General features: G+C 39.4%; 1 protein-coding gene across 33 annotated transcripts in view; it reads left to right on the top strand.

The window, feature by feature from the left end:
* Nucleotides 1-24,270, top strand: part of SORBS2 (sorbin and SH3 domain containing 2) — a 458,010-nt gene that overhangs the window by 403,884 nt on the left and 29,856 nt on the right. For 19 of the 33 annotated variants that reach the window (XM_073341803.1, XM_073341830.1, XM_073341809.1 and 16 more), the window contains 6 exons: nucleotides 202-258; nucleotides 8,276-8,325; nucleotides 11,486-11,664; nucleotides 14,976-16,544; nucleotides 20,976-21,067; nucleotides 23,981-24,027. In XM_073341803.1, coding sequence (XP_073197904.1) covers nucleotides 202-258; nucleotides 8,276-8,325; nucleotides 11,486-11,664; nucleotides 14,976-16,544; nucleotides 20,976-21,067; nucleotides 23,981-24,027 — 1,994 coding nt within the window. The remainder of the gene's footprint in view (nucleotides 1-201; nucleotides 259-8,275; nucleotides 8,326-11,485; nucleotides 11,665-14,975; nucleotides 16,545-20,975; nucleotides 21,068-23,980; nucleotides 24,028-24,270) is intronic. The other 14 variants (XM_073341828.1, XM_073341826.1, XM_073341817.1 and 11 more) reach the window with 6 other exon arrangements.

Below are 24,270 nucleotides of genomic sequence, written 5' to 3'. Positions count from 1 at the left end.
ATTAAGATGCTTGATATTATTGCAAAATTATTGTACCACGCTCTTCCTTCCAGTCAACCCCCATTTTGCTGCATATGTGTCACTCTTGTATCTGATGCTGTCAACACTCAGTTTCTAACTATGTCACCTTCTCCACATGTTTCATTCCTTGCTGCCATTGATACTCCATTTCATCTCTACACTTCTGCTTATATGGTGCAGCCTCCTAAAAAGCTTTTGGACTATGTTCAAGACAATTCTCCTGGTGTTTCCAATGAGGTAAATGAAGTATTCTTTCTTGTTCAGACAATTTGCTTGGGAAACAAGAGCATGACACTCACTAGTAATATCTGAGTTTGTTAATGTTTAGTGGTTTCCTACCAGTAACTCCTGGGCCATTCATAATTCGGTATCATTTTATCTTTGTCTTCATATCTTTCCAGATCACTAGTGCATAACTTATTACACTAGAAACTGAGTCCATATCCCAAAACCATCGAGAGTCACATTCAAAATTACAAAATAAACCATACATTTCTAAATCTTGATATATTCCTGCTTCCTCAGTTATACATTGATTTTAGATACCCATTAACCAGTCTACAAGAACAGGATTGGTAATTAATATATCTGGCGGCAAATTATAGCCTTCAAGTGAAAGTCATGTTGGATGAGCTTTTTTTCACTGAAATATTTATAATTAGGTTTCCTAGCCGAGAAAACCAGCAATGAATTGTGGCTGTAAATTAGTAACTGAAGAATTGATATTTGTCATGATTCTGATTAAATAACATCAGAATTAAGTATAGGACTGACAGCCATTTCCCTGCACTAAATGGGACAGATCCAGATTTTCATTTTTTGTCCCATGTCATGCTGTACTTGAGCACAAGACAGTGTCCTGTCACAATGTGGTGTTAAGTCATTCATGATTCTTGATTAGCTTCCATTCCCCCATCCCAAAAAAATTAATGTCTTCAAGGATTACAAGAAAAACAAGGCTCCTCATTGTTCACTGCATTGCAGACTATTCAAGTGTGCTTTTAGTTTCAGCAACCTGGCAAAACCTCAACTCCTTAGCTTCAAATGAGAATTGAGGGCACTCAGTCAATAACAGAGGAAGCCATTTGAATCGCCCAGGATATGACCTTTTGGGGTTTGTGTCCAGTAGAGCTAGATAAAATATTTATAACTACTGTGTTGGTTTTGTGTTTATTTAATTTACAAAACTTGTCTGTTTTTTAAAGTGAGTGTCTGTGAAATTGCAGTGATTCTTGAAAAAATATTTCCTCAAATATTTTTTACTTTAGATGTTCATGAAAATATTTAAAACAACAATACTTTGTTCAAAAATACCATGTTTGTGAAATTTAGTGGATTAAACAAAATTTCAGGGAGCAAAGTCATGCCAAATAAATGGCCAAACATTTACACTGAGTTTCATGGGGACACACAAAAACTTTCAACAATTTTTCCTAGCTCTCGTATCAGTCACTATAAAGGCCCTGATTTGGCAAAACAGCCCATGGTCAGGAAAGCAATCAGATAAGGACTTAACTTTAAGCACCTGGTTACGTGCTTTTCTGAATAAGGAGGAATTAAGAATGTGCTGAAGTGCTTTGCTGAAAAAAAATTAACATTTTGTCAAGCTTAATTCCCATATTGAGCTATTTTACAAATTACCCTTTTATTAGTTGGCAGTATAGGGAGCAGGTGCACAAGAACGTTAGGTAGTACTGAGAGTATGTGTAGGTGGGTTGATGGATGTGGCTTGCTGTGCATTGGACAGCTCCTGGAGGTGGCAGAAAGGACAATGACATGTAGCAACTAATGAACAGGATCCCTACACTGTTGCTAGAACCATTCATACCAGCTCCAGTCCTTCCGAGACATAATGCCTTCCACCACAAAGGGCACGTCCTCCCTCCTTTAGCCACCTTTTACACAGCTTCACCTGTAGGAGCTTTGTAAGCAGTCAAATGTATACGCTCTTCACTTATTTTTAGAGGATTCTGTACATGAAAATGTAAAACTATGGTGTAAATTAGTACAATGCAGTGTACTATAGCATCCTTCATATGCACAAAATGCTTCAAAGAGGGAGTCAAACACAAAGAGAAAAGGAAGGATAAGATCAAAGTGATTCAGTGTCTTGAACGGAGGATAGGAAAGAGCTCACATAAGGCAGCCAGCATGCACCTTTGTCTGTCTTAGTTTGATCACACTCACGTACTTGTTTACCAGCCTGGAGAGTTTGTTGGACAATAAACTAAAAGCTTAAAAGTTAAGGGTTCAATTGTGTGATTTACACACAGGGCATCATAGGAGACAGGATGAAGTCATGCTGCCCCTGAGAGCACCCAGAGAGAGTGTACCTCAGGGGGCACAATCCCGCTAGGATTCATAAAGACTAGGGCTCTGACTTGTTAGGCTGCTGACTGGGGGACAAGACCCTCCCTCCTCCCTACTTCAAGCCCTGATGATTTGCTTATGGGAAAGAACAAAGACTGAGCAGTCACTACTCACAGGGACTACTATTGTGATGGGCCCTTCTGTGGATCAAGGCGGGGGTGAGAGGCTATGTCACATCACATGCTGGGTAGCAAAAATTGTTGTTCAACTACCAGCCTCAGCTGGCATAGCAGTTCTTTACATTTTTAATGGGCTCTGTCCTCCTTGGTTCAGGTTTGGCTGGAGTTTATATTGTAGTCCCCACGGTATGTACTCCTTGAAGGGCCACTACAAGTGATCTAAGGTCATCGCTCTCTCTGTTGTTGGGTGGCTAATACCATGTGCACTGATGGTCTCACTCTGATTTCTAGAGGAAAGGGGATATCACAAGAAAATCCACCTTTAGTATTAATCTGCAACTGTTATGTCAGTGAACATAGCTCTAACTAGGACCACACTTGAGCTCAAACTTTTGTATTAGTGCCTACTGTATGATTATGATTGGTGCAGTACAGATTAGACAGCCACATGTTGTCAGTCCTGACACCAAGACTGGGTGTGGGAGCTAAGTTACCTTTATTTACCTCATATAAATGTGGTCCCTCCACATGCTTGACATGCATCAGTGGGACAGTATGGGAAAGCATACAAAACTGCTGAGGACCCTGCTCTCTTATGCTGTGCAAATAAACAGAGAACTTTGGTTTCTATGCCTGTCAGTGTAACTTCCTCAGTGTTGGCAAATTCTCACAATTGTATTCCACGCATTGCTATATTTGGGGTTAGTTTTAGAATCCCAGCGTCTGGAGTCAGGCAGCTTATTTGAGAATCTCAACCTCCATTTTTTTAATAAGTAAGTTTCTAGCCCTCATGGTTGCAGAAAAAAGTTTGAAAACATGAATCATAAAGGCTAAAAAGCCAGGGAGCAAATAAAAAGCATTCAAGTTTTGTAATGTTTTTAAAATGTCTGACTCATGAGTTTTGAACATGCCAGGGTGGCATTCTTCATCAGCCCTAAATTAATTCCAAATCTTTAGAAAATGAAATAAGGACAATTTCCTGAGATCGATAAACATGTTTAATATCTATGAAAACACTAAAGTATTATTAATAGAGCTTGGTAGTAGATTTGGCTCAAAAATGCAGTCCTCTATTTCAGCAGCATATGGAGAGGTTGTATTGTGATGCTTTGTTCCCTGTAAAACATGGATTATTGGAACTAGTTTCTCACTGTAAGCTTCACTCTAATCTACAGATAAAATGATTTCTTCATATGGCTTACCAGGCCTCGGAGACTTAGGTCTGCATTCAGCTATTTCTGTTTTTCATTTTTTTAATCCAATTCACTAATTATTTTATCTCTTCCAAAATGCATTACACTAATCAGATAGCAGCAGGCAACAATATAAAATAATGAATTAGCACATTAGCAAGCCAGATGACAAAAAGATTTGGAGACCCATCTTTCTCTGGGACGTTGAAACCTGCAAGCAATGTCTTTCCGTTGTTAGCAGAAAAAAGTGTGTCTGTAAGAAACAAAAGAGAAGCTAATTTAAAACATAATTTGTATTGCCATGTCCAAAAAGGACTGTTCTAAGAGCTGAAAGCTCTCCTCTCATGGGAAAGGGTGTATATGGGGTACACAAAAAGCTTCATGGGAAAAGGACACAATTTGTAGCAAACCATCTTTGCTGATGTATGCTCCTAATGTTAGAAAAAGCCAGGCACATGACGAGCAGTAGTGGCACAGTCATCCACCGAAAGGGCCATTGCTAAAGGAGTCATGCCATGTGGACAGAGCCATACTTCTGGGAACAGTGGTCCACACCATCCATCATTCCATGAATGTGTATGCTTCAGCACAGTGCCTTATGACCAAAGCTGGTAGAAGCAGTGGATGAGGAATAGAGAAATCTGCTATATGTATAAGCCACACATTGCAAGTTAATGTTGCCTGAGGCAATGTTAATGTGCAAAGCCTAACTCCTGTAATAACTTACTCCAGATATCAGTGGTATCATACATATTACTTTTGCTGTCACCTACTACTTCCTATTGTGTATCAGACAGCACTTTTTGGTTGCATGTACATCCATCATGCTCTCGTGTTGCATATGTTTTGGGGTTGTTTTGGGCATAACACATGCCAGCAAGGCCCTTTGTGTAGCACAAGTGCTTAGGCATCCTATTTTATTTTCATTTTCAGCTATCCTCTTCTCTCTGTGGCACAGGAGCACAGTGGTATGCCACCAGTATTTTTACATGGGTTTCCACAAAAATATTTCCCCTTAGTTTGATAAACCTTGTTTTCCAATGGTGCATGCACTGCAGAGAGGAAGGATGAGGGACAAAGGATTCAATTCTTTTTTCCCCATCAATTTAAAATAAATGAAAATACCTGCCATTAGGTGCAATCTGGTGCATGTCAACAGTATGCTATTTGCTCTTCTGAAGCAGTTTAAGAGCCCTAGGGAGAAGTCATCGCTGTCAAGATGCTATAACAGTGTCCAGAAGGATAAACTCCATCACAGGTAGTGAAATCGTCCCAGGTCTCCCTTCAGTGTGGTGACAGAATTTTAACAAAGGGACTCCAAGCAGGTCCCCAAGAGTACCCCAGTGTAGGAATATATGGCCTGTAGAAAACTTGTGTTCTTCATTTGGCAGTATTTTTTGTCTGTGCATGGATGGCAAGATTAGTTGGTATGAACACAGAAATAGTGAAAACTTTGAAATGGAACAGTTTTCATGGAGGAGTCCCAATTTAGTCTCACAGCTCGTTTCATTTCAGAATGAATTGAAAGAGAACAAAATGGGAACAGCTAGTGTATATATTTTGAAAGCTGGTCAAAAATGTACATTTTGAATGGGAATTTTTAAAACTTCTTTTTCTCAATTTTCTGCAAATTTTGGGGAATTTTTTTGAAAATCAAAACGTTTTTGTTTTTACTAAAAATTTTAAATTTTAGATGTTCCACTGAAAAATCAGAAAATTGCGAGGGAAACAAATATGTTCTTTTCCTTTGAAAAGCCAGTTTTCATCCAAAAAAAAGTTTTGAGAAAAATTTTCAACCTGCTCTTAACAAGTTCATCTCAATAGCTGATGAGCATTGTGGCAAAATAGCTTGTTCGCCTCAGTAGGCTCAGTCCTTTTTAGCCTTGGAGACTCAAGTTTGGGGCAAGGCGAATCCTTATAGGTGGCACAGGGTCCTGCTACTCCTCTCCTCAGTCAGTCCCTTGTGCTTGTTTTCCTTCCCTTCTGGGGAGCGAGTGCAACCTCCCTACTGGGAAGGTTTGGGGTCTTGCTGCAAACAGCCTACTGACAGCTTCCCTGCTCCTCTCACTCCCTCATTCCTCCCCTCCTTCCACCCAGGGGAGGGTTTAAAAGGGTCCCAAGTAGTTGGGAGTCAGCTGAACCTAATTGGTTCCCTAGCAACCCCTTTTCCAGCTGAACCTTATTGCCCCCTGGTTCTCTCTCCTCAGTGGATAGGGAGGGGCCTTTTAATCCCCTGGGACTAATTACTACCACCCCACACTTTTGTAGCTTTTTGTCCTGGGTTTACCACAGCATATTAAAATCTAGCAGTGACTAGAAATAACAGGATAGCACTTCTATAGCACTTTTCATCAGTACATATCCAAGCACTTTACAAAGATACTATCTTTATCCCAATTTTATATTGGGGAAACTGAGGCACAGAGCGGCAATGAGACTTGCACAAGGTCACACAGCAGTCCAGTGGCAGAGCTGGGAATACAATCTAGGTCTTCTGAGTCCATACCTAATGTCCTATCCACAAGGCTATGCTATCTTCCAGTGAAACCTCAGACTTGTTACAGTCATGTCTGTTAACATTATATCCTGCCACTTGTGGCACTCCCAGTTGAAATCAGCTGACCAAGAGTAGCATGCAAAAACTGATAGCAGGATATTGCCCTTAGATTATACACTGTAAATAATATAGGTTTCCACTGGATCCAGTTCTACCATAATGTATATAAGAGCAAAACCAATAACTGTCCTTTGGTTATGGGGCAAGACGATGATAGCTGGCACTTAGGTTATGTATTTGTAGTAATCAAAACTTTTTTCAAATGCATAAAAAATGTACATAGTAGATGGTGTCCTCTCTCTTCATCCTTGTCTTCAATTGTAAATTCTGTGCAGCAGAGATTGTGTTTGTACAGCACCTAGCACAATGGGACCTTGATCCCGATTGGGGACTCTGGACACTACAGTAGTATAGGTATTTATTAATAATGATGATGAATACAAATAAATATTGATGAGTAATGCAAAAAGTTCATTTCAGATAAACATCCACAAGTTTTGGTCCTCATCCAGCGCTAATCTGCAAGATCAGTTTCAGAGGAAAGAGCTTCAATTACTTTCAGCTACTTTCATCTCAACTTCCATTCCCATCTAAAACCAAAAAGTTCTGAATCACGTTAATGAAGCTGTTTAAAATGTCTGGGAAAATTTGGGATCACTTTGGTGCAAGTTTTAAGCAATGTTATGTTCATATTTTATCCAAATTTGTGTGGCTTTCTCAACTTTTAAAATGTGATAAAGTTTAGTGAATAATCTAGGAAATTATGTTCGTTTGTGTTTTCGTGGAATTGTTTAGTATGTGATCTGAATCTAAAGAATGAGGACTATTGAAAACTAATTTCAGACTACTGGCTCTGAAGAGTCTCGGGTATATCTGGTCCTTACATAACCCATTATATTTAGGTATTGTTGACTGTGATTATAGAATGCACATGTTGTGCTGAATGTCTGTAGTAATGCAAAATCTATTCCTAAATGTTTCTTAAACCAAGGACGACCTCTAGAAGTGTGATTACATGTCAGTTACTAAAAATTAGTTGGGCTATATTTTTTAATGAACTTTGAATCCAATCATTTTTAAAAAATTGATATATGCAATGACAAAGCATTTAAGAAGACCATAATTTTTCTATATGATTTCAGCCCACCCTATACTTTTCTATACAGAGAAAAGTGGATCCTGCAGCATATAAAGCCATGTGAAAATTCTATTTCCAGTTCACTGGGTCATCTTTGAAATGATATAGCATGAAATGTTTAACATTTCACTGACCTAGCTTTGTGCCCGGGAAGAGGCGCCATGGGGACAAGACGATTCCTTTTCTAGCTACCACAAACTAATGCTACATAACTCTAATTCTGGCTGCAGTCTTGAAACCTATTAAGTGAGTGGTTTAAAAGTAGTTGTCACTTAAGATGGAATTTACGTTGACAAGTTAAAAATATTTCAGGGTAGCACTGCATTCCATCTTTCAAGGGTTATGCAATAGCTACTGTTAAAGCAATGAAAAGGCATTAGGCCTTTGTGAAAAGAACGGTTCTTAAAATTAATTTAGAACAGCCAGCAAATGATGGCTCTTTCAGCTACATTTACGAAGAGTTTCCAGCTTTAATTGACATTGATACTTCGGTGAGTAATTGGAGGAAATTCTGTGGGTTTTTATATGCGGATGAAAATTTTCTTTTTAGATTTTATATATTTCCACTTTTAATCAATCTCAACCACAATGTAGCAAATTATGCAAAAGTGAATAGAAAGTCCTGGATTGGTATTTTAAATGGAAAGATATAACTGAAATTTTATGGAGCTCTTTTAAAAACGGTATAAATTCTCTTGTGAAATATCATTGAACCTGTAGTCTGCAGTGCATAGGACATTAATCATGATAGTCTGATTTTTATGGGGCTCATCATTGGGTCACTAATTTAATGAATGGTCCCAGTCGATATCCGTGGAAAATGTCACACTTTTTTCCAGTGCAAAAGTTTAACAGATTGACCTATTTGTTTTCACAGACCTCCTTATATCACTCTTCTCCAGACAAAGGCCTGGACAGACCTTCTAGGTAAGAAACATGATGTGTCCTTGCGGTAGACAAGCTGACCAGTCTCACAGAGGCTAGAGGCCTGTTGAGCATCCTGAAGTAAATGGGAGTTGAGGGAACTCTTCACTTGCATAGCACTTCTTGGGATCCAGCCTACAGCATCCCACATATGAGATAATGACAAAATATTGAGTGTGGGTTCTTTTGAGATTTGCAGTTCTTCCTTTTGTTTCAGAAGAAGATATTGCCTGCTATTCAGAATGTCACCCAATCCTTCAAACCCCTCCACTGGCATCCCTCACCGTCTGTATTAATGTGTAGCCTCTATCCCTCATTTTCAATGCACTGCATACAGTACTCAACCTCTCCCAACATCTTTGTGCTCATTTTTTATTACGCCTCTTCTTTGTTCCACCCAAGCATCCAACCTCACTTCTATCTTCATATCATTCTCCTATTCTCGTTTTTGTGCTTGGAACTCTCATCCCAGCATGCAAAATTACCAGACTCTCTTCATTCAAATCCCTCTTTAAAACTCCTGTATTTCACAACACCTACTTGTGTTAACCCTTAAATTAAATCTATTACCTAATTTAAAAATGAAAAAAGAATAACCCTGCAACACCTTAAATTAACTTTCTCCTCATCATGCAAAACAATCTGTGGCTGTTTGATACATTTGTCTATTTAGGCGGTGACACTGGATCCCGAAACAAGATCCCTGTGCTCTTGAGTGCATGAGATCCCATTCTTTTCTACTGACCTTTTTCAAGGGTTTCCTCTAATCTGTCCTTTCTTAGGCCTACCCCATGACTGCTCTTTATTTCCTGTATAACAGCTCAGCTTTCTAAGCATTGTCTATACTTAAAATGGCTTTGCCAGTATAAATATACTGGACAACTATACTGGCAAACCCCCCTAGTGTAGACACAGCTTAGTCCAGCAAAAGAGTTCTTTCGATAGTATAGTTTAAACCAGTTCCCTGAGCAGAATAAGGCATATGGATAAAAGGACTTTTTTTGCCTGTATAACTGTGTCTACATTAGAGTTTTTGCCGGTGTAGCTATGTGAGTGGAGTGTGGGATATTTTTTTTTCACACTCCCAAATGAGATAGCTATGCCAGCAAATTTTTCTAGTGTAGCCACACCATAGAGACCAAATATATAGAGGGCTTGCCAAAATGTGTAGGAAAGAGCAAAGATGTGAGGTGACAACAGGTCTGCACTGGGTCTAAGGCTCGTGTGGAAGATGATGATAACATGACGTCTCTTGTGGATGATAATGTCTCATGTCCTTACCACTGCTCCTGACCTAAAGGAACTCCGCAATCCCCTCATCCCTTCCCAGCATTCAGCCCGGGAAAGTTTTGCTGGCTGTAGCTGTACTCAGCTCCATGTACCTGGCCATCTGTTCCAGCCTCAAGTCCCTGGCTCTGAAACCTGAAGCTTTCCTGGCAGGGCAGGATTGTGCTATTCACATGGGAACCTTGATTACTGCTGCTGCAATCACTGCACCTTGGTGCTCCTCATTGCTAACAGCAAAAGTGAAGGGTGGCTGCAGGGCTTGGAACAAATCATGGGGGAGAGTGATAGGGCAAAGAGCACAGTTCAGGCAAGGAGCCTGTGTAGGGTGACCATATGCCCTGTTTTGGCCGGGACAGTCCCTTTTTTAAGCCCTGTCCCGGCCGTCCCGACTTTTTTGGCAAAAGTGGACATTCGTCCCGTTGGCTTTTGCCAAATTGATCAGTTGGCAAGAGCAAACGGGACAAATGTCCACTTTTGTCAAAAAAGTGGGTTGTGGAGGAATGTGTGGGGTGGGGGATGGACTAGCGGCAATGCCAGTCACCACAGGAGGAGGGAGGCAGGGCTCGGGCAAGCAGCGGCGCCAGCCCCAGTCTCGAAGGGGGAGGGGAGAGCAGGCAGAGCTCAGCTGGTGGCCCCAGCCGTTGGGAAATACGGTCACCCTATCTAGTATGTGCGTCGCTGATCGACAGGCCCCGCCTGCCCCCCGTCCTGCACCTGCAGGCAGGGGGTCTTGGGTAACGGGCTTGTGCCATTCCCTTGGAAGGGAGGGGCAGGGGGAAGAGGTCAAGCCTGCACGACATGGTATCCTGTTTTCCCTTTGGGAAATTTGGTCACCTCAAGCCTGTGTAGCATGGGGACTGGTCATTTGCAGGTGCTGAAGCCTAGAGGCTGTCTTAGACAGTTATCCCAAGCAAGGCCAGAGTCACTTACGCAGCCTAGGAACTGCCTACTGCTGCTTCAGTGCCAACAGCAGTTCAGTCCTCTGCTTACTGGTTCTGAACAGGCATTGCAAACCAAGTGTGAGACAATGCAAGGGGTGGGGACAAAGAGAGACACCGAGTGAGACCAGAGCAAGCCAACATGCCCACCAACATGCAGCAGAGGGAGGAGCTTTCTTTGGACAGAATCAAGGGACATACACCCACATCCCCTGTTGAAAGCTAACATTTCCACCACTGTATAAGATGAAGGACTGGGTTGCGGTCAGAGAGTGGACATAGCTGTTGTACCACCCTGTGCTACACAGGGCAGCCTCCCAGCACCAAGAGACGCTGTGGGGGCAAAGCTGCCCATGCCCCTGGCAGAGCAGCAAAGCCTGGGAAGAAGCAAACTACCAAAACTAGAGACTGAAATTTTTAAACAAAGTCCTTCAGTCAAAACATGGCCTTCTGTGCAAAAATTTGTCAACAATGTTGAAAGTTTGTTCACAGAAAATGTAATGTAGTGTCTCTTAAAATAACCTTGAAAATGTTTACGGAAATGTCTCAGTAAACATTTTGATCATGTTGATAAAGTTTTAGATAAAAAATATCAGGGAAGAAAGTGAAAAATTTTGGATAAAGAAAAGAAGGGGTCAAACCTTTTCAAAACCTTTAAAGATGAAATGGCTTCAAAATTCTGAAATTTTTCCTGAAAATAGATTTTCATTTTTTTGTCAGCTTTAGTACAAATGGGGCTTCATTCTGCAAAGTATGCAGTTCTTGGGGGAGCTGCGAACAGTGTCTTCATATATTTTTAGTCTATTCATTCACGCAGTGTTGGAACTGTTAAGTGGGTCACAGCTAAGGGGCCTGCTTATTGATCCCTGAAGAGAAAGTATTCAAATGAGCCCTGCTCACAGGGTTTAGACTGGCACTAATATTGATTATTTCTTTAGTTCTGCAAGTGACTACAGAAAAAGGAGGAAGTCGGAGCCTGCTGTAAGTCATCAGAGGGTGCACAGTGATCAAAATGCAAACAGGACTAGCCTGGGCCATGCAGATATGCAGGGCACATACACTACCCTTAGAAAACCTTTAACTAGCTCTTCTCCTTCTTCTCCATCAAGAGCAAAAGGTAAGAGACAAGCAGATTAGCGAACAGACAATAACCTTGTTAATACTGAGTTCTTGTTGCATACGGTATTAAATGTTAGTAATAACTGCCAGGTACTATATGCTGTTGCTCAGACACAGTTCACTGAAGAAAAAACAACAGCCTTTAGTTTCTAATGAAAGGCTAACCTGTTTGTTCTTGACTCTATTATTTCAGGCTGATTCAAACCTGGATTTATTTTTCCTATGTAGTATCTACTCTATATGTATTCAAAGAAAATCAGTCAAAAAAGAATGTGATTTGTAAAATTTTACATAATTTCATAAAGTTACATTTCATACATTGCTTTCTTGCCAGCATTTATGAGATTATTTGTAATTTTTAAAACTCTTCTAGTATGCCCAGAACATGAAGTAAGAGAAACAGCATTAAAGATCACTGCCATGCAAATAAATCCTTAAAACTTTCCTTTCCTCCTTCAAACCTACATCTGATTCTTGGCAGCTGATAAGTTCTAGGAATCTAATTCAAAAAAGAAAGTGCCCCAGTATGAAATGAGATGATAGATTTTGTCAAAAATTCAAGTTAATGGGTAAGATACAACCCATATAGTTTCTGATTCTTATGTAAGATGATTCTTTTTTAATTGCCAGTCACTCAAACCTCTCCTTCTTATATGTCTAGTATTTCTTACCTGCAAACGGGTTTTGTTTCTTTAAAGTAAGACAAAAGGTTTCAAGGTATTAGTGATTTTTTACATTGGGAGTGCATATATAGTTCTGTACCTCCCCCATGATCCTCTTATTATTTTTCATTTATTTGCATTATAGTAGTGGCTAACATTTCCAATCAGAGCCTCATTGTGCTAGGCACTGTATAAACTTGTAAAAGCCCATGAGAGCTTACAGCTTAGGTTACAACAGAACATAACAAGTGGACAAGGCAAACAAATAGTAGGGAAGATGTTGGAGGATGAGTAATAGGAAAACAAGCATAGCTAATCACAGCAAGCATTAAGGTACGAGTATTCTCTGTATTGCGGGATGGATCACTGTAGAGCATTTTCCACAAAATTGAGTATTATTTATATGGGTATCCAGCCTGGAGCAACACTATATTCCATTCTCTCATAAATAAATAATACCCTACTAAAATATTACATTTCTTGAAGTCAAATACTCTTTCAAGTAAAAAGTGTGTTATAAGATTTTTGATCAACATATCATTTCAGATTGTCTCTTTAAAAGGCATATGAAGTTAATGTATTTTAGGTAAAAATAATGAGTGGAGAGAAGTCTGAACCAAAACCCTAGATCCAAACATCCTGAACTCTGCAAATGTTTGAAATCCAGATCCAGATTGTAATTTTGCAGGTGATTTCTGTTTTGTTCAAATTTGACCAACCCAGACTATGGGCTCTTTGAAATCTGTATCCTGAACTGAATTTTGTAGCATTTCTGTTGTGAAAAGTGACTCTGACTTGACTCTCAGTGACTTCAAGATCAAATGTGCTCAGGTTAGAAGTAAAAGTATGGCTTTTCTAACTTTCAGCCCTGAAAATTCAACCCTGTATCTGAAAAACAAGTTGAATTATTTGGTTCTTGCACATCATCCCCAGATTCTGCAGGCTAAATTATATCTTCAATTACACCAGTGCAATGCACCCTATTGTTTTTAGATTATGCCCCCGGTGACACCTGTGTAAACCCATTTCCTTCATTGTGGTTTGATGGGTGTAAATGACTGGCCTTTCAGCTTGGGGAGAGATTTTCAAAAGCACCTACACCATCTAGGTGCACAAATTCCATTGACTTTTATTTATAAGTCCTTGGGCATTTTGAAAATATCTCATTTGGAATTTAGCTATCATTTCTGCTAATAATGCAAATGAAGTAGAATCCAGCACATTTCTTCTGTTGGTCTTGTGAGTGTAAGAGGAGTAAAAAATAGTAAAAACATTTTACCTACAGCAAATAGGGATGTAGATGTGTTGAATAAGATGTGTTGAGTAAGTAGGAGCCATTGTTACAGAGAGGCTGCTCTTAATAGCAAAGAAGCAGGTTTTCTAACAAGGCATGAGTTATGAAGTTGCACTGTGGAGTTCTACATTTAAGTTGTTAATACAGTGAACCTTTTGCGGGACAAGTAACCTTAATGCACATCAGAAAGCTTAAGAGCCGGTTAGCATCTCAAAGTAGTTGTGACATAGTGTCATGTGGATTGCCCACATTTGGGATTCAAGATCAGTTCATTATTTGGGCAAGAGCACTGCAGAGTGAACCTGGCAGCCAGCTGAGGAGCAACACTGATGGGTTCCAGAGACACCCATATCCAGCTTCACTCAGAAGGACAGTCAGCTAAGTAGGGGAAATAAAAGGAAAAATGGTTGGAACTTTGGGAGGCTTTCTGCAGGAAACATACCCACAAGTACACAGAGAAATGTGTTCACATATTATGCTGTTGTAGTGTTCCTTCCTAGTCCATTCAAGACCCATTCATCACATCGTTTTACCACACATATGCTACCTGAGAGACAAGAAATCTCCCATCCATTCCTATACAGAGATTTTTCTTAGTCATCTTAGTTAAATATGCAGCTGCGGTAAACGGTTTTCATACACAACATTGTTTTCCCTGGACCAAACACAACTGTGTGCAAAAGTCAAAATCCAAGTGTACAACAGGAACTTTTTGTCAAACATAAATTTACATTTGCTCATTTTTGGCATTTGTTTTTGATGTTATTCTTTAACATCTATATTTTGGTAGTACCTAAAGGCCAGACCAGATTGAAAGCCACAGTGGTAGGTGCTGTACAAACAATAGATTATGGTTCCTGTCCCTGAGATGGGCCTGAGACAAAGTTCAGTTCTGCCTCTGGATTCATGCTTTCCCAGAAGTAGGGTGTCTTCAGATCCAGACTTTTGGTTTGGCCCCATCTCTACATCTTTTGTATTGTCTTTCTACCAGCTTCAGAACCTTTTTATATGTGGCACTTTTAATGTAAAGATGTGCACTGTCTTAACACTCTAGTATTTAAATGTGTTTTATTATTAATAGAAACGTATGGCACTGAATCCTTTCTGAAGTTTAAATTATATAAAGTAAATTTTTACAGTTGGAAAATTAAGTAATTGTTTAGCATGGATTATTTGCTTTTCTCTTCTAATCTTTAGCAATGTGTATGCTGTATTTGATTGCTAGATTAGATACAGTAACTGCTTTCTCTTTTCTGTTCTTTCTGATATTTACTGACATTATTTCCACCTTTTTGAACCTGTTAATTTCTGGCAATGTCTCTTTTTTACCATGCTGCTCAATGGATTATAAAGGTGGAGATATTAGCCAAGTGTATCCATCCCTTTTCAGTTATTCAGTGTACAATCACAACACTTCAAATGAATTAGATTATTGTAGCACTTATAGACAGCATTTGGCTGTTCCAAGTGATTCAAGAAGGGCAATCCATTATAAGAATGGCTGGCAAATGACTCGTCAGAACGCAGAAGTCTGGAGCAGCACAGAAGAAACTGCCTCTCCTAAGCGGAAATCTCGTAGCTGTGATGATCTGTTAACAGATGATCATGATAGCTTCCCTGATGCACAAGCCAAGTCTGAAAGTATGGTATCTCTCATTTGCGAGGAGGATTCCAAAGGCTCATTGACCTGGGCCTCCCCATATGTTCCTGAGAGCCACAGTACTAGTCAGTCAAGAATTCGTCATAGATCTGCACATGATACCCCAGGGTTCCTAAAAATGTACAAGAAGATGCACCGCATCAATCGCAAGGACTTGATGAATTCTGAGGTGATTTGTTCTGTAAAGTCCAGAATATTACAGTATGAAAAAGAACAGCACAAAGGCATCCTTCAGGGCTGGAGAGAGTCTTCTACTGAAGAGGTGCCCAGGGACATGGTGCCTACCAGGATATCTGAATTTGAAAAATTAATTCAAAAATCAAAATCAATGCCGAATTTAGGTGATGAAACATTATCAACAGTAACACTAGAGCCTCCTAAAAATGGCTTATGTTCAAAGCGGCGATTTTCTATCGAGTCCCTGTTGGAGGAGGAAAATCAAGGTAGACACGCCATTCAAGTACAACGCAACTGCAAGCCTAAAACTCTGGTGCCAATTCATATTGAAGTGACCAGTGATGACCCACAAAGATCACATCTGGAGTTTTCTGACAGTGATCAAGATGGAGTGGTCTCAGACCTCAGTGACTTTATCCAGATAGAAGGTTCATCCTTTTGTAGTGAAAGTGACTTTGACCACTTTTCCTTTACATCTTCTGAGAGTTTTTATGGATCAGGCCACCATCACCATCATCACCACCATCACCACAAGCATCTCATCAGCTCCTGCAAGGGGCGATGCCCAGCATCCTACACCCGCTTCACCACCATGTTAAAACATGAAAGGGCTAAACAGGAAAGTACTGAAGATCCAAGGAGACAAGAAGCAGAATCTGGCCTCTCTAAGATAGCATTCCTAGTCAGTCCAGTGCCTTTCCGGAGGAAAAAAAGTTCAGCCCCTAAAAAACAGTCTGAGAAGACTAAATGTAAATCATCTGTGTTCAACGCACTAGATTCTGCTCTTAAAGATATCTGTGACCAAATTAAAGCAGAAAAGAGAAGGGGAAGCTTGCCCGACAACAGTATATTACACAGACTTATTACTGAATTGCTTCCAGACATACCTGAAAGGAATTCATCACTTAAAACTCTTAGAAAAAGTCCCATGCACCAGCCTTTTCATCCACTGCCTCAAGATGGTGCCATTCATTGTCCACTGTACCAAAATGATTGTGGAAGACTACCTCTTAGTGCCTCTTTTCAGGACATGGATACAACCAACAACAACAAGCAAGACAATGATAGTGCACTATGTTTCCAAGGTGGATTACCTTCCTTTCCTTTATTCTTGTGATTGAATCATCCACCCTTGTTCCTTTCATTTCCAACCCTTTGTCATTTCATTTTTGAGTATTTATTTATGCAGTTTAGAATAAGTGTTTATAAAAGGCATGATGAAAGGGTATTATTTTTACATAACTATATGTGATAAATAATATAAAATGGATAGAGTGTCTATCCACAACAATGTAGTAATCTGGTTATAAAATGGTGACAGCATTATTTTACACTTAGGTGATCAATACAGCAAAGTAATATAATGCAGTAAAATAAAAAAATTAAGGGAGAATCCCTTTTTTCAATAATTGGAGCCTTACAAGGACACAGGTTTTCTGATAATTAAAGGGCTTCACGGTATAATAAATATATGCATCATAATGTGATGACCACTGGGGAAAAAATGGAGCAGCTCTTCCATTTTGTTTATAATAACAAATGTGCACTTCACATTAATAATATTAAGAAATAATGTCATACTGACAATATTTTTATGTACAACAGATGAAAATCTGAATGTTTTATAATGAATTCTGTCCATTTTATAAAATTGTATTCAGTTCTGTCACAAAATTATGCTACCTTTGAGCAATGCAACTTTTTTGTGAATAGACCTCCAGGCTATTTATAGTGAAGGTTCCATTTCCACTGCTCAAACGATACACTTTGCAATTTCCATGGCAGCAAAATTATTGAATGTAAAATGTCTCCATTAAATTTTGAGAGAGACACTATCCCTTCAAAATGGCAAACAGAAAACAAAAAATAATCAAAACTTGAAGGATACTGTCAAGCTGAATACGAGTAGAAACTGATCTCTCTTGACAGGGATCCTGTTTTAAAGTTCATACCATGAGGAGTTTATTGTTCCATTTCTCTCTCTTTTTTTTTTTTTAATCATTGCTTGAGTTTAAAATATTTTTAAAAGTTTGACCGTGATTGTCACAGTAAGCAAAACACTGTAATTGCATGTGTGCACAGACTGGCAGACTCCAAGAGTTGAATGTCTTTTGTAAAGATATTTCAAACCTGAGTTTTTTATTTTAAAAAGTGATCAGACTACTCAAGGTAAGAATGTCAAAATGGACTGCCAAAGAATTCTGGGTTTAGACATACCCTCTTTAAAGGTGTCTCTTCAGTTATTATGATGATCGCTTTATAAGGCTTTTCCTGAAATCATGTAACTGAAGAAGGGGGAAATCTATGGCTTTTATATCAATTGTGGAGTATACTCCTCTTATTTTTTCTTTAATGTTCTTGTCCTGTGCTGAAATTTTTGCTAGTGCCACATTTGCCAAAAAATATCAAGTGAATTCTGCAAGACTGCTGCTGTGTTATCTTAATGAGTTAAATAAAATACACAATGGAGTCAATAAAACCTCTCTTGCAAAACATCATTAGTTTAATCAGTTATGGTTTTGAAATGTCTTTAATTATTTCCTGGCATTGAATCATAATGAGTCATCATAAAAAGAACCAGAAATGTGTATAAAAGGCTTTAGATTCAGCTCTCATTTGTATTTGCAAAAATTGGAAGTAACTCCTTTGACGTCACTGGGTTTACCCCAGATTTACAGTGAAGTAAGTGAGAGCATAATCTGTCCCTATTTTTCAAATAGAGCCCCAAACAGGTTTTCTTCTAGAAATAATGATCTTGGGAACTCTACCATTGTATGTCCTGTATTTTTGCAATCCACATTATTTTTAGCTGATCTATATGTTTTATTTGAAATGCACTTTTCAGAATGTATTGATATTGAAATTCTACACTTCGGATTATCAGCAAAATGCTGCCCTTTGCTGTGCTGATGTGCAAGGGTAGAGAGAGCGGGATCTCTCCCCAGGACTCGAGAGCAGTAGGAGGTATTACAACTAGCCCTCTTGTCCATCCATCATATCTGCAATGGGACGTGGACTGCAGTGAGAGGGGCATGTCCAGCAGCCCAGCCAGCTAGCAAGCATGTACTGTTCTCCTTGCTCTGAGAAGCAGCAAAGTACAGTCTCTCCATAGTGTTTCAGTCCCCATTTAGAATCCTGCCCTAGTCAACAGGATCTCATATCAAACATGACCTACCAAATATTGTCTCTCCCCTCCCTCATAATATTTATAGATTTAAATTATAGCTTGTCTTTCATACATGTGATATAGGTGAAGAGGGGACAGGAAGCACCCTAGAATACCAGGGCAGGAACAGGACAACATATTGGCTGACAACTGACTAACCCACTATAAGGGTGTCTTCAGCATCTGGAGGTACAATCAGCCCTCCAGCAGCTTGGCCCTTACAGAGCGCACACCACTCCATTTTGGAGCAGCAGTAAGAAGTAACTGCGAGCAGGCCACCTCTAACCCCTCCAGCCATTTTCCCTGCCCAGGTAGAATGGCTCAGTAAACCTCCCATTGGCTACTACTGCTTTGCTCCCCCTTCAGACACACACATTCACACAAACACAAAGGTGACTCAAGGACAGTTTAGTGCCCATTGTATGGACTGGATAGAAAGTCCCACTAATACTGATAGACGTGTGCAATTCCAACACAGAAAAGCTATTTTGTGTAACTGCTTGGGTTGCTTAAATAAAATGACCACCAATCCAAACCTTAACAGATAGGAAATTCACACTTAAAAAATAACCATTGTGTATAATGGCTTCGGTGACAATGCAGGACCTGATATGATGAAGATGGAAATATTGCAGTGACACTCAGTTCCTTAATATATAGTATACAGTGCATGTTAGCAGGATATTCCATTGGCCTCATACCCAAGCCGATAATAACCAAAGCATTATGCTAATATGTGCTTTGTTCCATGCTATATATTGTGGGACCAGTTGTGTTTCTGTGAGGCACAGCTGCACTGAAAGGAAGGGAAGAGAACACCTGTGCCGGGGTCTCTGGTGTCATGCCATAAAGAATCATAGAAGGCCTTCTTATAACTTAGAACAAGGAGCTTTAGTGAAATAAACTAAACTATGTTATTCCTTAAGATGCAGTGTTTGCTCTGCTCCACTGCAGAGTTTCTGCCCAGAACCTTCCCAGCACCCTTCCTACGTGGCTTACTACTACAGTTTTAAAGATATAGTGCATATATCCCAACACCTGGAGACTGTATGCCTGTGCAGGAAACATAGGCCCTCATTCAGGAAAGTACCCCTAATCCAGGAAAGCACTTATACATGTTTAAGGGCTTTCCGGAATTGTGGCCACAACGTACCTGCTGCTGTTAGCAACCTTACGATGAGTAATTAATACACTTTTCCACTCCCCATCACTGCTCTACAAACCTCCATCAGTCACCTCAGATTTATGCTTTTTAGAGTGCAGTATACCAGAGAGCATTGAGATCTCTGTTTTTTCTGTAAGAGTCAAAGAAGTTTGACCCCAAAGAGATGAATTAAATGCTTTCAGTTCTGTGTTCCCAGTAGTACTTCTTGACAGAGGGATAGGCTGGGTAGGAACGGATCATGTGAAGTGAGAAAAGAGAAGCAAACATTATTATTGTTCTCTTCACTGGCAGATGTCAATGTGGCACTAGGAAAATACAGTAGAGGAACTCTCATGAGTAAGAGGAGATGGTTCATTTAATCCACAAAATTTCAGTAGGCTTGAAATAATTCCCTTTATTTTAATTTCACACAAGCAGCACACAGGACCATATTGAGTGCAAGACTTTCATTTAAGAACTCTTCATTTTATTTTATTTTTTCAAAATTTATTAAAATAAATATGCATATAATGACAATAGCAAACTGTGCTTTACAGCAAATATGCCACGCAGCCTGGTGAGTAATGATTTATAGTCCATATCTTAACATAAAGAGTTATTTTATGACAATAACAGACTTAATTTTCCATGTGCAACCTAATGAATGCCTCAGGTAAAAGGGAAATCCATATTGCAGAAAAAAATCTTGTTCATCTTTCTCTCATTGTGGCATGCTTTAAACACTGTCCATGCATGTAATTATATGTTTACATTGTTATCACTCAGACATGTTTCTTGAACCCTTCTGAATTCTCAGTAGACTGATCAGATTTCCCTTCCTCCAGTTGCTCCATTAGATGTATAGTTTATGATGTTTAGGTAAGGTGTACAGTACCCACTGTTGCTTTTCCAGGTTATACATATTGGGTCCTCCATTTGCACCCAAGATGTATTTGTTTATGTTGATAGTGCAGGAACTATACTCCATCTCTCCTATGGGTCAGATGAACATTTGTGTCTTTGTTTTTTTCTTTAAAAAGGATATTTTAATAATAACTTATGTCATGTAATTTTTCTGTTAAAGGGGGATGAATAGACCCAAGCTCTCCATTTTTAGGTGTAGTTTCCCTTTAAATAAAATGTAGCAGCACTGCAGAATTAACTTGCTTCCGACTTGAAATTTATGCAATGACATTTTATTTGCAGCAGACCAGGAGTCTCCTGGGAGCTATTCTTCTGCTTTGACTGATGTGGGTCGATATACTCCACGGGAGAGAAGAGGAATTCCAGACAGAGAGGTAGTTAAACAGGAATGAATAACTGAACAGCATCCAAAGCCAAAAGAGAATTTATGAGGCAATCCAATAACATTTACAAGATAAAGTTTTGTGTGATGCTAAGAAACTGTAACGATGACGATCACGGGAGCAGTTAGACAACCAGTCATTAAGAGAGGGTAATAGAAATTGTTTTTAATGTTGTATGAAGAACAACATTTAATGATTAGTAATTTAAGAGATTAAAACAATGTCAAACATTAAGATGAAATTGTATTTTCTGCTGACGTTTAAATGGACCAGGACACTCCTGCAGGGGGTCTGCTGATATTTTATGTCAGAAAGGACTGAGAGATGGCAGATGGGACAATAATCTATTCTAGAGGAAAATGGCAGTTCTAACTGTGAAGGCTCTGATGAAAACCAATGACTATGCAGGCTAATATCCTGAGTAACTGTCTCCGGTGGTTTTAGGACCACCAGGAAGATGATTTCTGCTCCAAAATCACTTATATTTTTTACTATGTAAGAGTCTGTTTGAGTACTTTGAGCACTGTCCCTAATTTCAATGGCAAAATATTTTGATTGATTATTCTAATTATATAGGTTTCAGAGTAGCAACCGTGTTAGTCTGTATCCGCAAAAAGAAAAGGAGGACTTGTGGCACCTTAGAGACTAACCAATTTATTTGAGCATAAGCTTTTGTGAGCTACAGCTCACTTCATTGGATGCATTCAGTGGAAAATACAGTGGGGAGATTTATTTACACAGAGAACATGAAACAATGGGTGTTACCATACACGCTGTAAGGAGAGTGATCAGGTAAGGTGAGCTATTACCAGCAGGAGAGCGGTGGGCCGGGGGGGGAACCTTTTGTAGTGATAATCAAGGTGGGCCATTTCCAGTAGTTGACAAGAATATCTGAGGAACAGCAGGGGCGGAATAAACATGGAAAAGTAGTTTTACTTTGTGTAATGACCCATCCACTCCCAGTCTTTATTCAAGCCTAAGTTAATTGTATCCAGTTTGCAAATTAATTCCAATTCAGCAGTCTCTCGTTGGAGTCTGTTTTTGAAGTTTTTTTGTTGAAGGATTGCCACATTTAGGTCTGTAATCAAGTGACCAAAGAGATTGAAGTGTTCTCCGACTGGTTTTTGAATGTTATAATTCTTGACTTCTGATTTGTGTCCATTTATTCTTTTATATAGAGACTGTCCAATTTGGCCAATGTACATGGCAGAGGGGCATTGCTGGCACATGATGGCATATATCACATTGGTAGATGTGCAGGTGAATGAGCCTCTGATAGTGTGGCTGATGTGATTAGGCCCTATGATGGTGACCCCTGAATAGATATGTGGACACAGTTGGCAACGGGCTTTGTTGCAAGGATAGGTTTCTGGGTTAGTGGTTCTGTTGTGTGATGTGTGGTTGCTGGTGAGTATTTGCTTCTGTAAGCAAGGACTGGCCTGTCTCCCAAGATCTGTGAGAGTGATGGGTCATCCTTCAGGATAGGTTGTAGATCCTTGATGATGCATTGGAGAGGGTTTATTTGGGGGCTGAAGGTGATGGCTAGTGGCGTTCTGTTATTTTCTTTGTTGGGCCTGTCCTGTAGTAGGTAACTTCTGGGTACTCTTCTGGCTCTGTCAATCTGTTTCTTCACTTCAGCAGGTGGGTATTATAGTTGTAATTATATAGTGATTCCTTATGCTATTGCTTATGCTTCAAACAAAAAATTATTAAAACCTTAAAAAGAGAGAGAAAGCATAAAGGCAGCATGAAATGCCACCATAGTAGAAGGAATGGGAGACCTTGGAATGTATGTATGGAACGTATCATTTAGTCTATTTTAGAACTTTTCTAATTCTAGAACCAAGAACCTTTCCAAACTTTGTTTTGAGGGTTTTTCTCTCATTGCTATGGAGGTGGGTAAATTTTCATAAAGCAAACAATGTCTTTAGACCAGAGGTTGTTCAACTGTTTCATAGAGCCACATTGATAGAGAAATGTATATTGTGTATCATCTTCGCTCTCACTCATGAGTTCACAGACTGACTACCCTCTCCTTCACAATGAGACAGACCACATTCTCTCCCTCTCACGACATGGGAGACTAGTAGTAAGAAAGTATTTAACTTATTTTAAACTGCCGTTTTGTGTAATTTAGCAGCCAAGAACAAGGTGAGTTGGTTACAGGGTGTCAATCAGCGCTCCTCAGGCAATGAGTGGTCCTGGACCATAGCTTAAGAACCTTTGCTTTGGGCCAATCTGCTGGTTTAATGGTAGCGTATAATGTTATTACCTAGGAGATTTGAGATTAGATCTACTAGGTCCTAGGTTTCATAACACTACTGTTATGTAGCTCCTATTGGGAGAAGTAGAAAGGAGTCTAGTTTTTGTCCTTGATTGAAAGAAATTGCCACAGCATGAACTAATTAATGGGAAAATAGGCACATTCCAAGTCCAGGAACAATGTTCTGCTATTCCTTCCTAATCAAATTGAAAATCACATTTCAGTCTGAAACTATGTACGGTAACTACTAATGTTACAAGCAACCATTAAGATTATTCTAATGGAAAAAGATTAAAGGAGAAGAAGAGCATTGCAGAAGTATGCTGAGTTTGCTAACTTTAAATATAAAGGTAAAAATGTCTGCCTAAAGTTAGGTTCTTACATCTATTTTTCGGCACCTAAATAAGTGGTCTTCTTTTCAAAAGTCCTGAGCACTCAGCATCTCACATTTACTTCAGAGGGTACTGGATGCTTTTGAAAATAAACCCACATATGCAAGTGTTTGAATATGGATTTAAAAGAAGTGTAACCTTTAGGCACCCATCTTTGAAAATCTTGGTTTATTTTTTTACAGGCTAAACATTATTTTTATAATATGATAATATTACATGTAAGTACTAATCACTTTGCCTGCTTTTCAGAGGCTGCCAGCACGAGCTGTATATGACTTTAAGGCTCAGACCTCTAAGTAAGTATTAAAGTTTTGTTGGTTAGTTCAGAGTATGTATGAATGCAAGGACAACCTGTCTCACCTGTTTTAACCAGGGGTCAAAGCTTGTGACAGTGTTAGCAGTACATTTCTGTTGGGGGGTACCAGCCTCAAAGAGGCTACCCAGAACTCTGCTCTGCCTGAGCGGTAGCCCATGAATAAGTAAGCTGTGTAAGAAGCCATTTCATGTTTAAAACATTTGAATGATGAAATACTTATAAT

The sequence above is a fragment of the Lepidochelys kempii genome, chromosome 4 (genome assembly GCF_965140285.1).
Source record: "Lepidochelys kempii isolate rLepKem1 chromosome 4, rLepKem1.hap1, whole genome shotgun sequence".
NCBI lineage: Eukaryota > Metazoa > Chordata > Testudines > Cheloniidae > Lepidochelys > Lepidochelys kempii.
The sequence above is the reverse complement of the archived record's forward strand: the minus strand, read 5'-3'. Positions and strand labels throughout refer to the sequence as shown.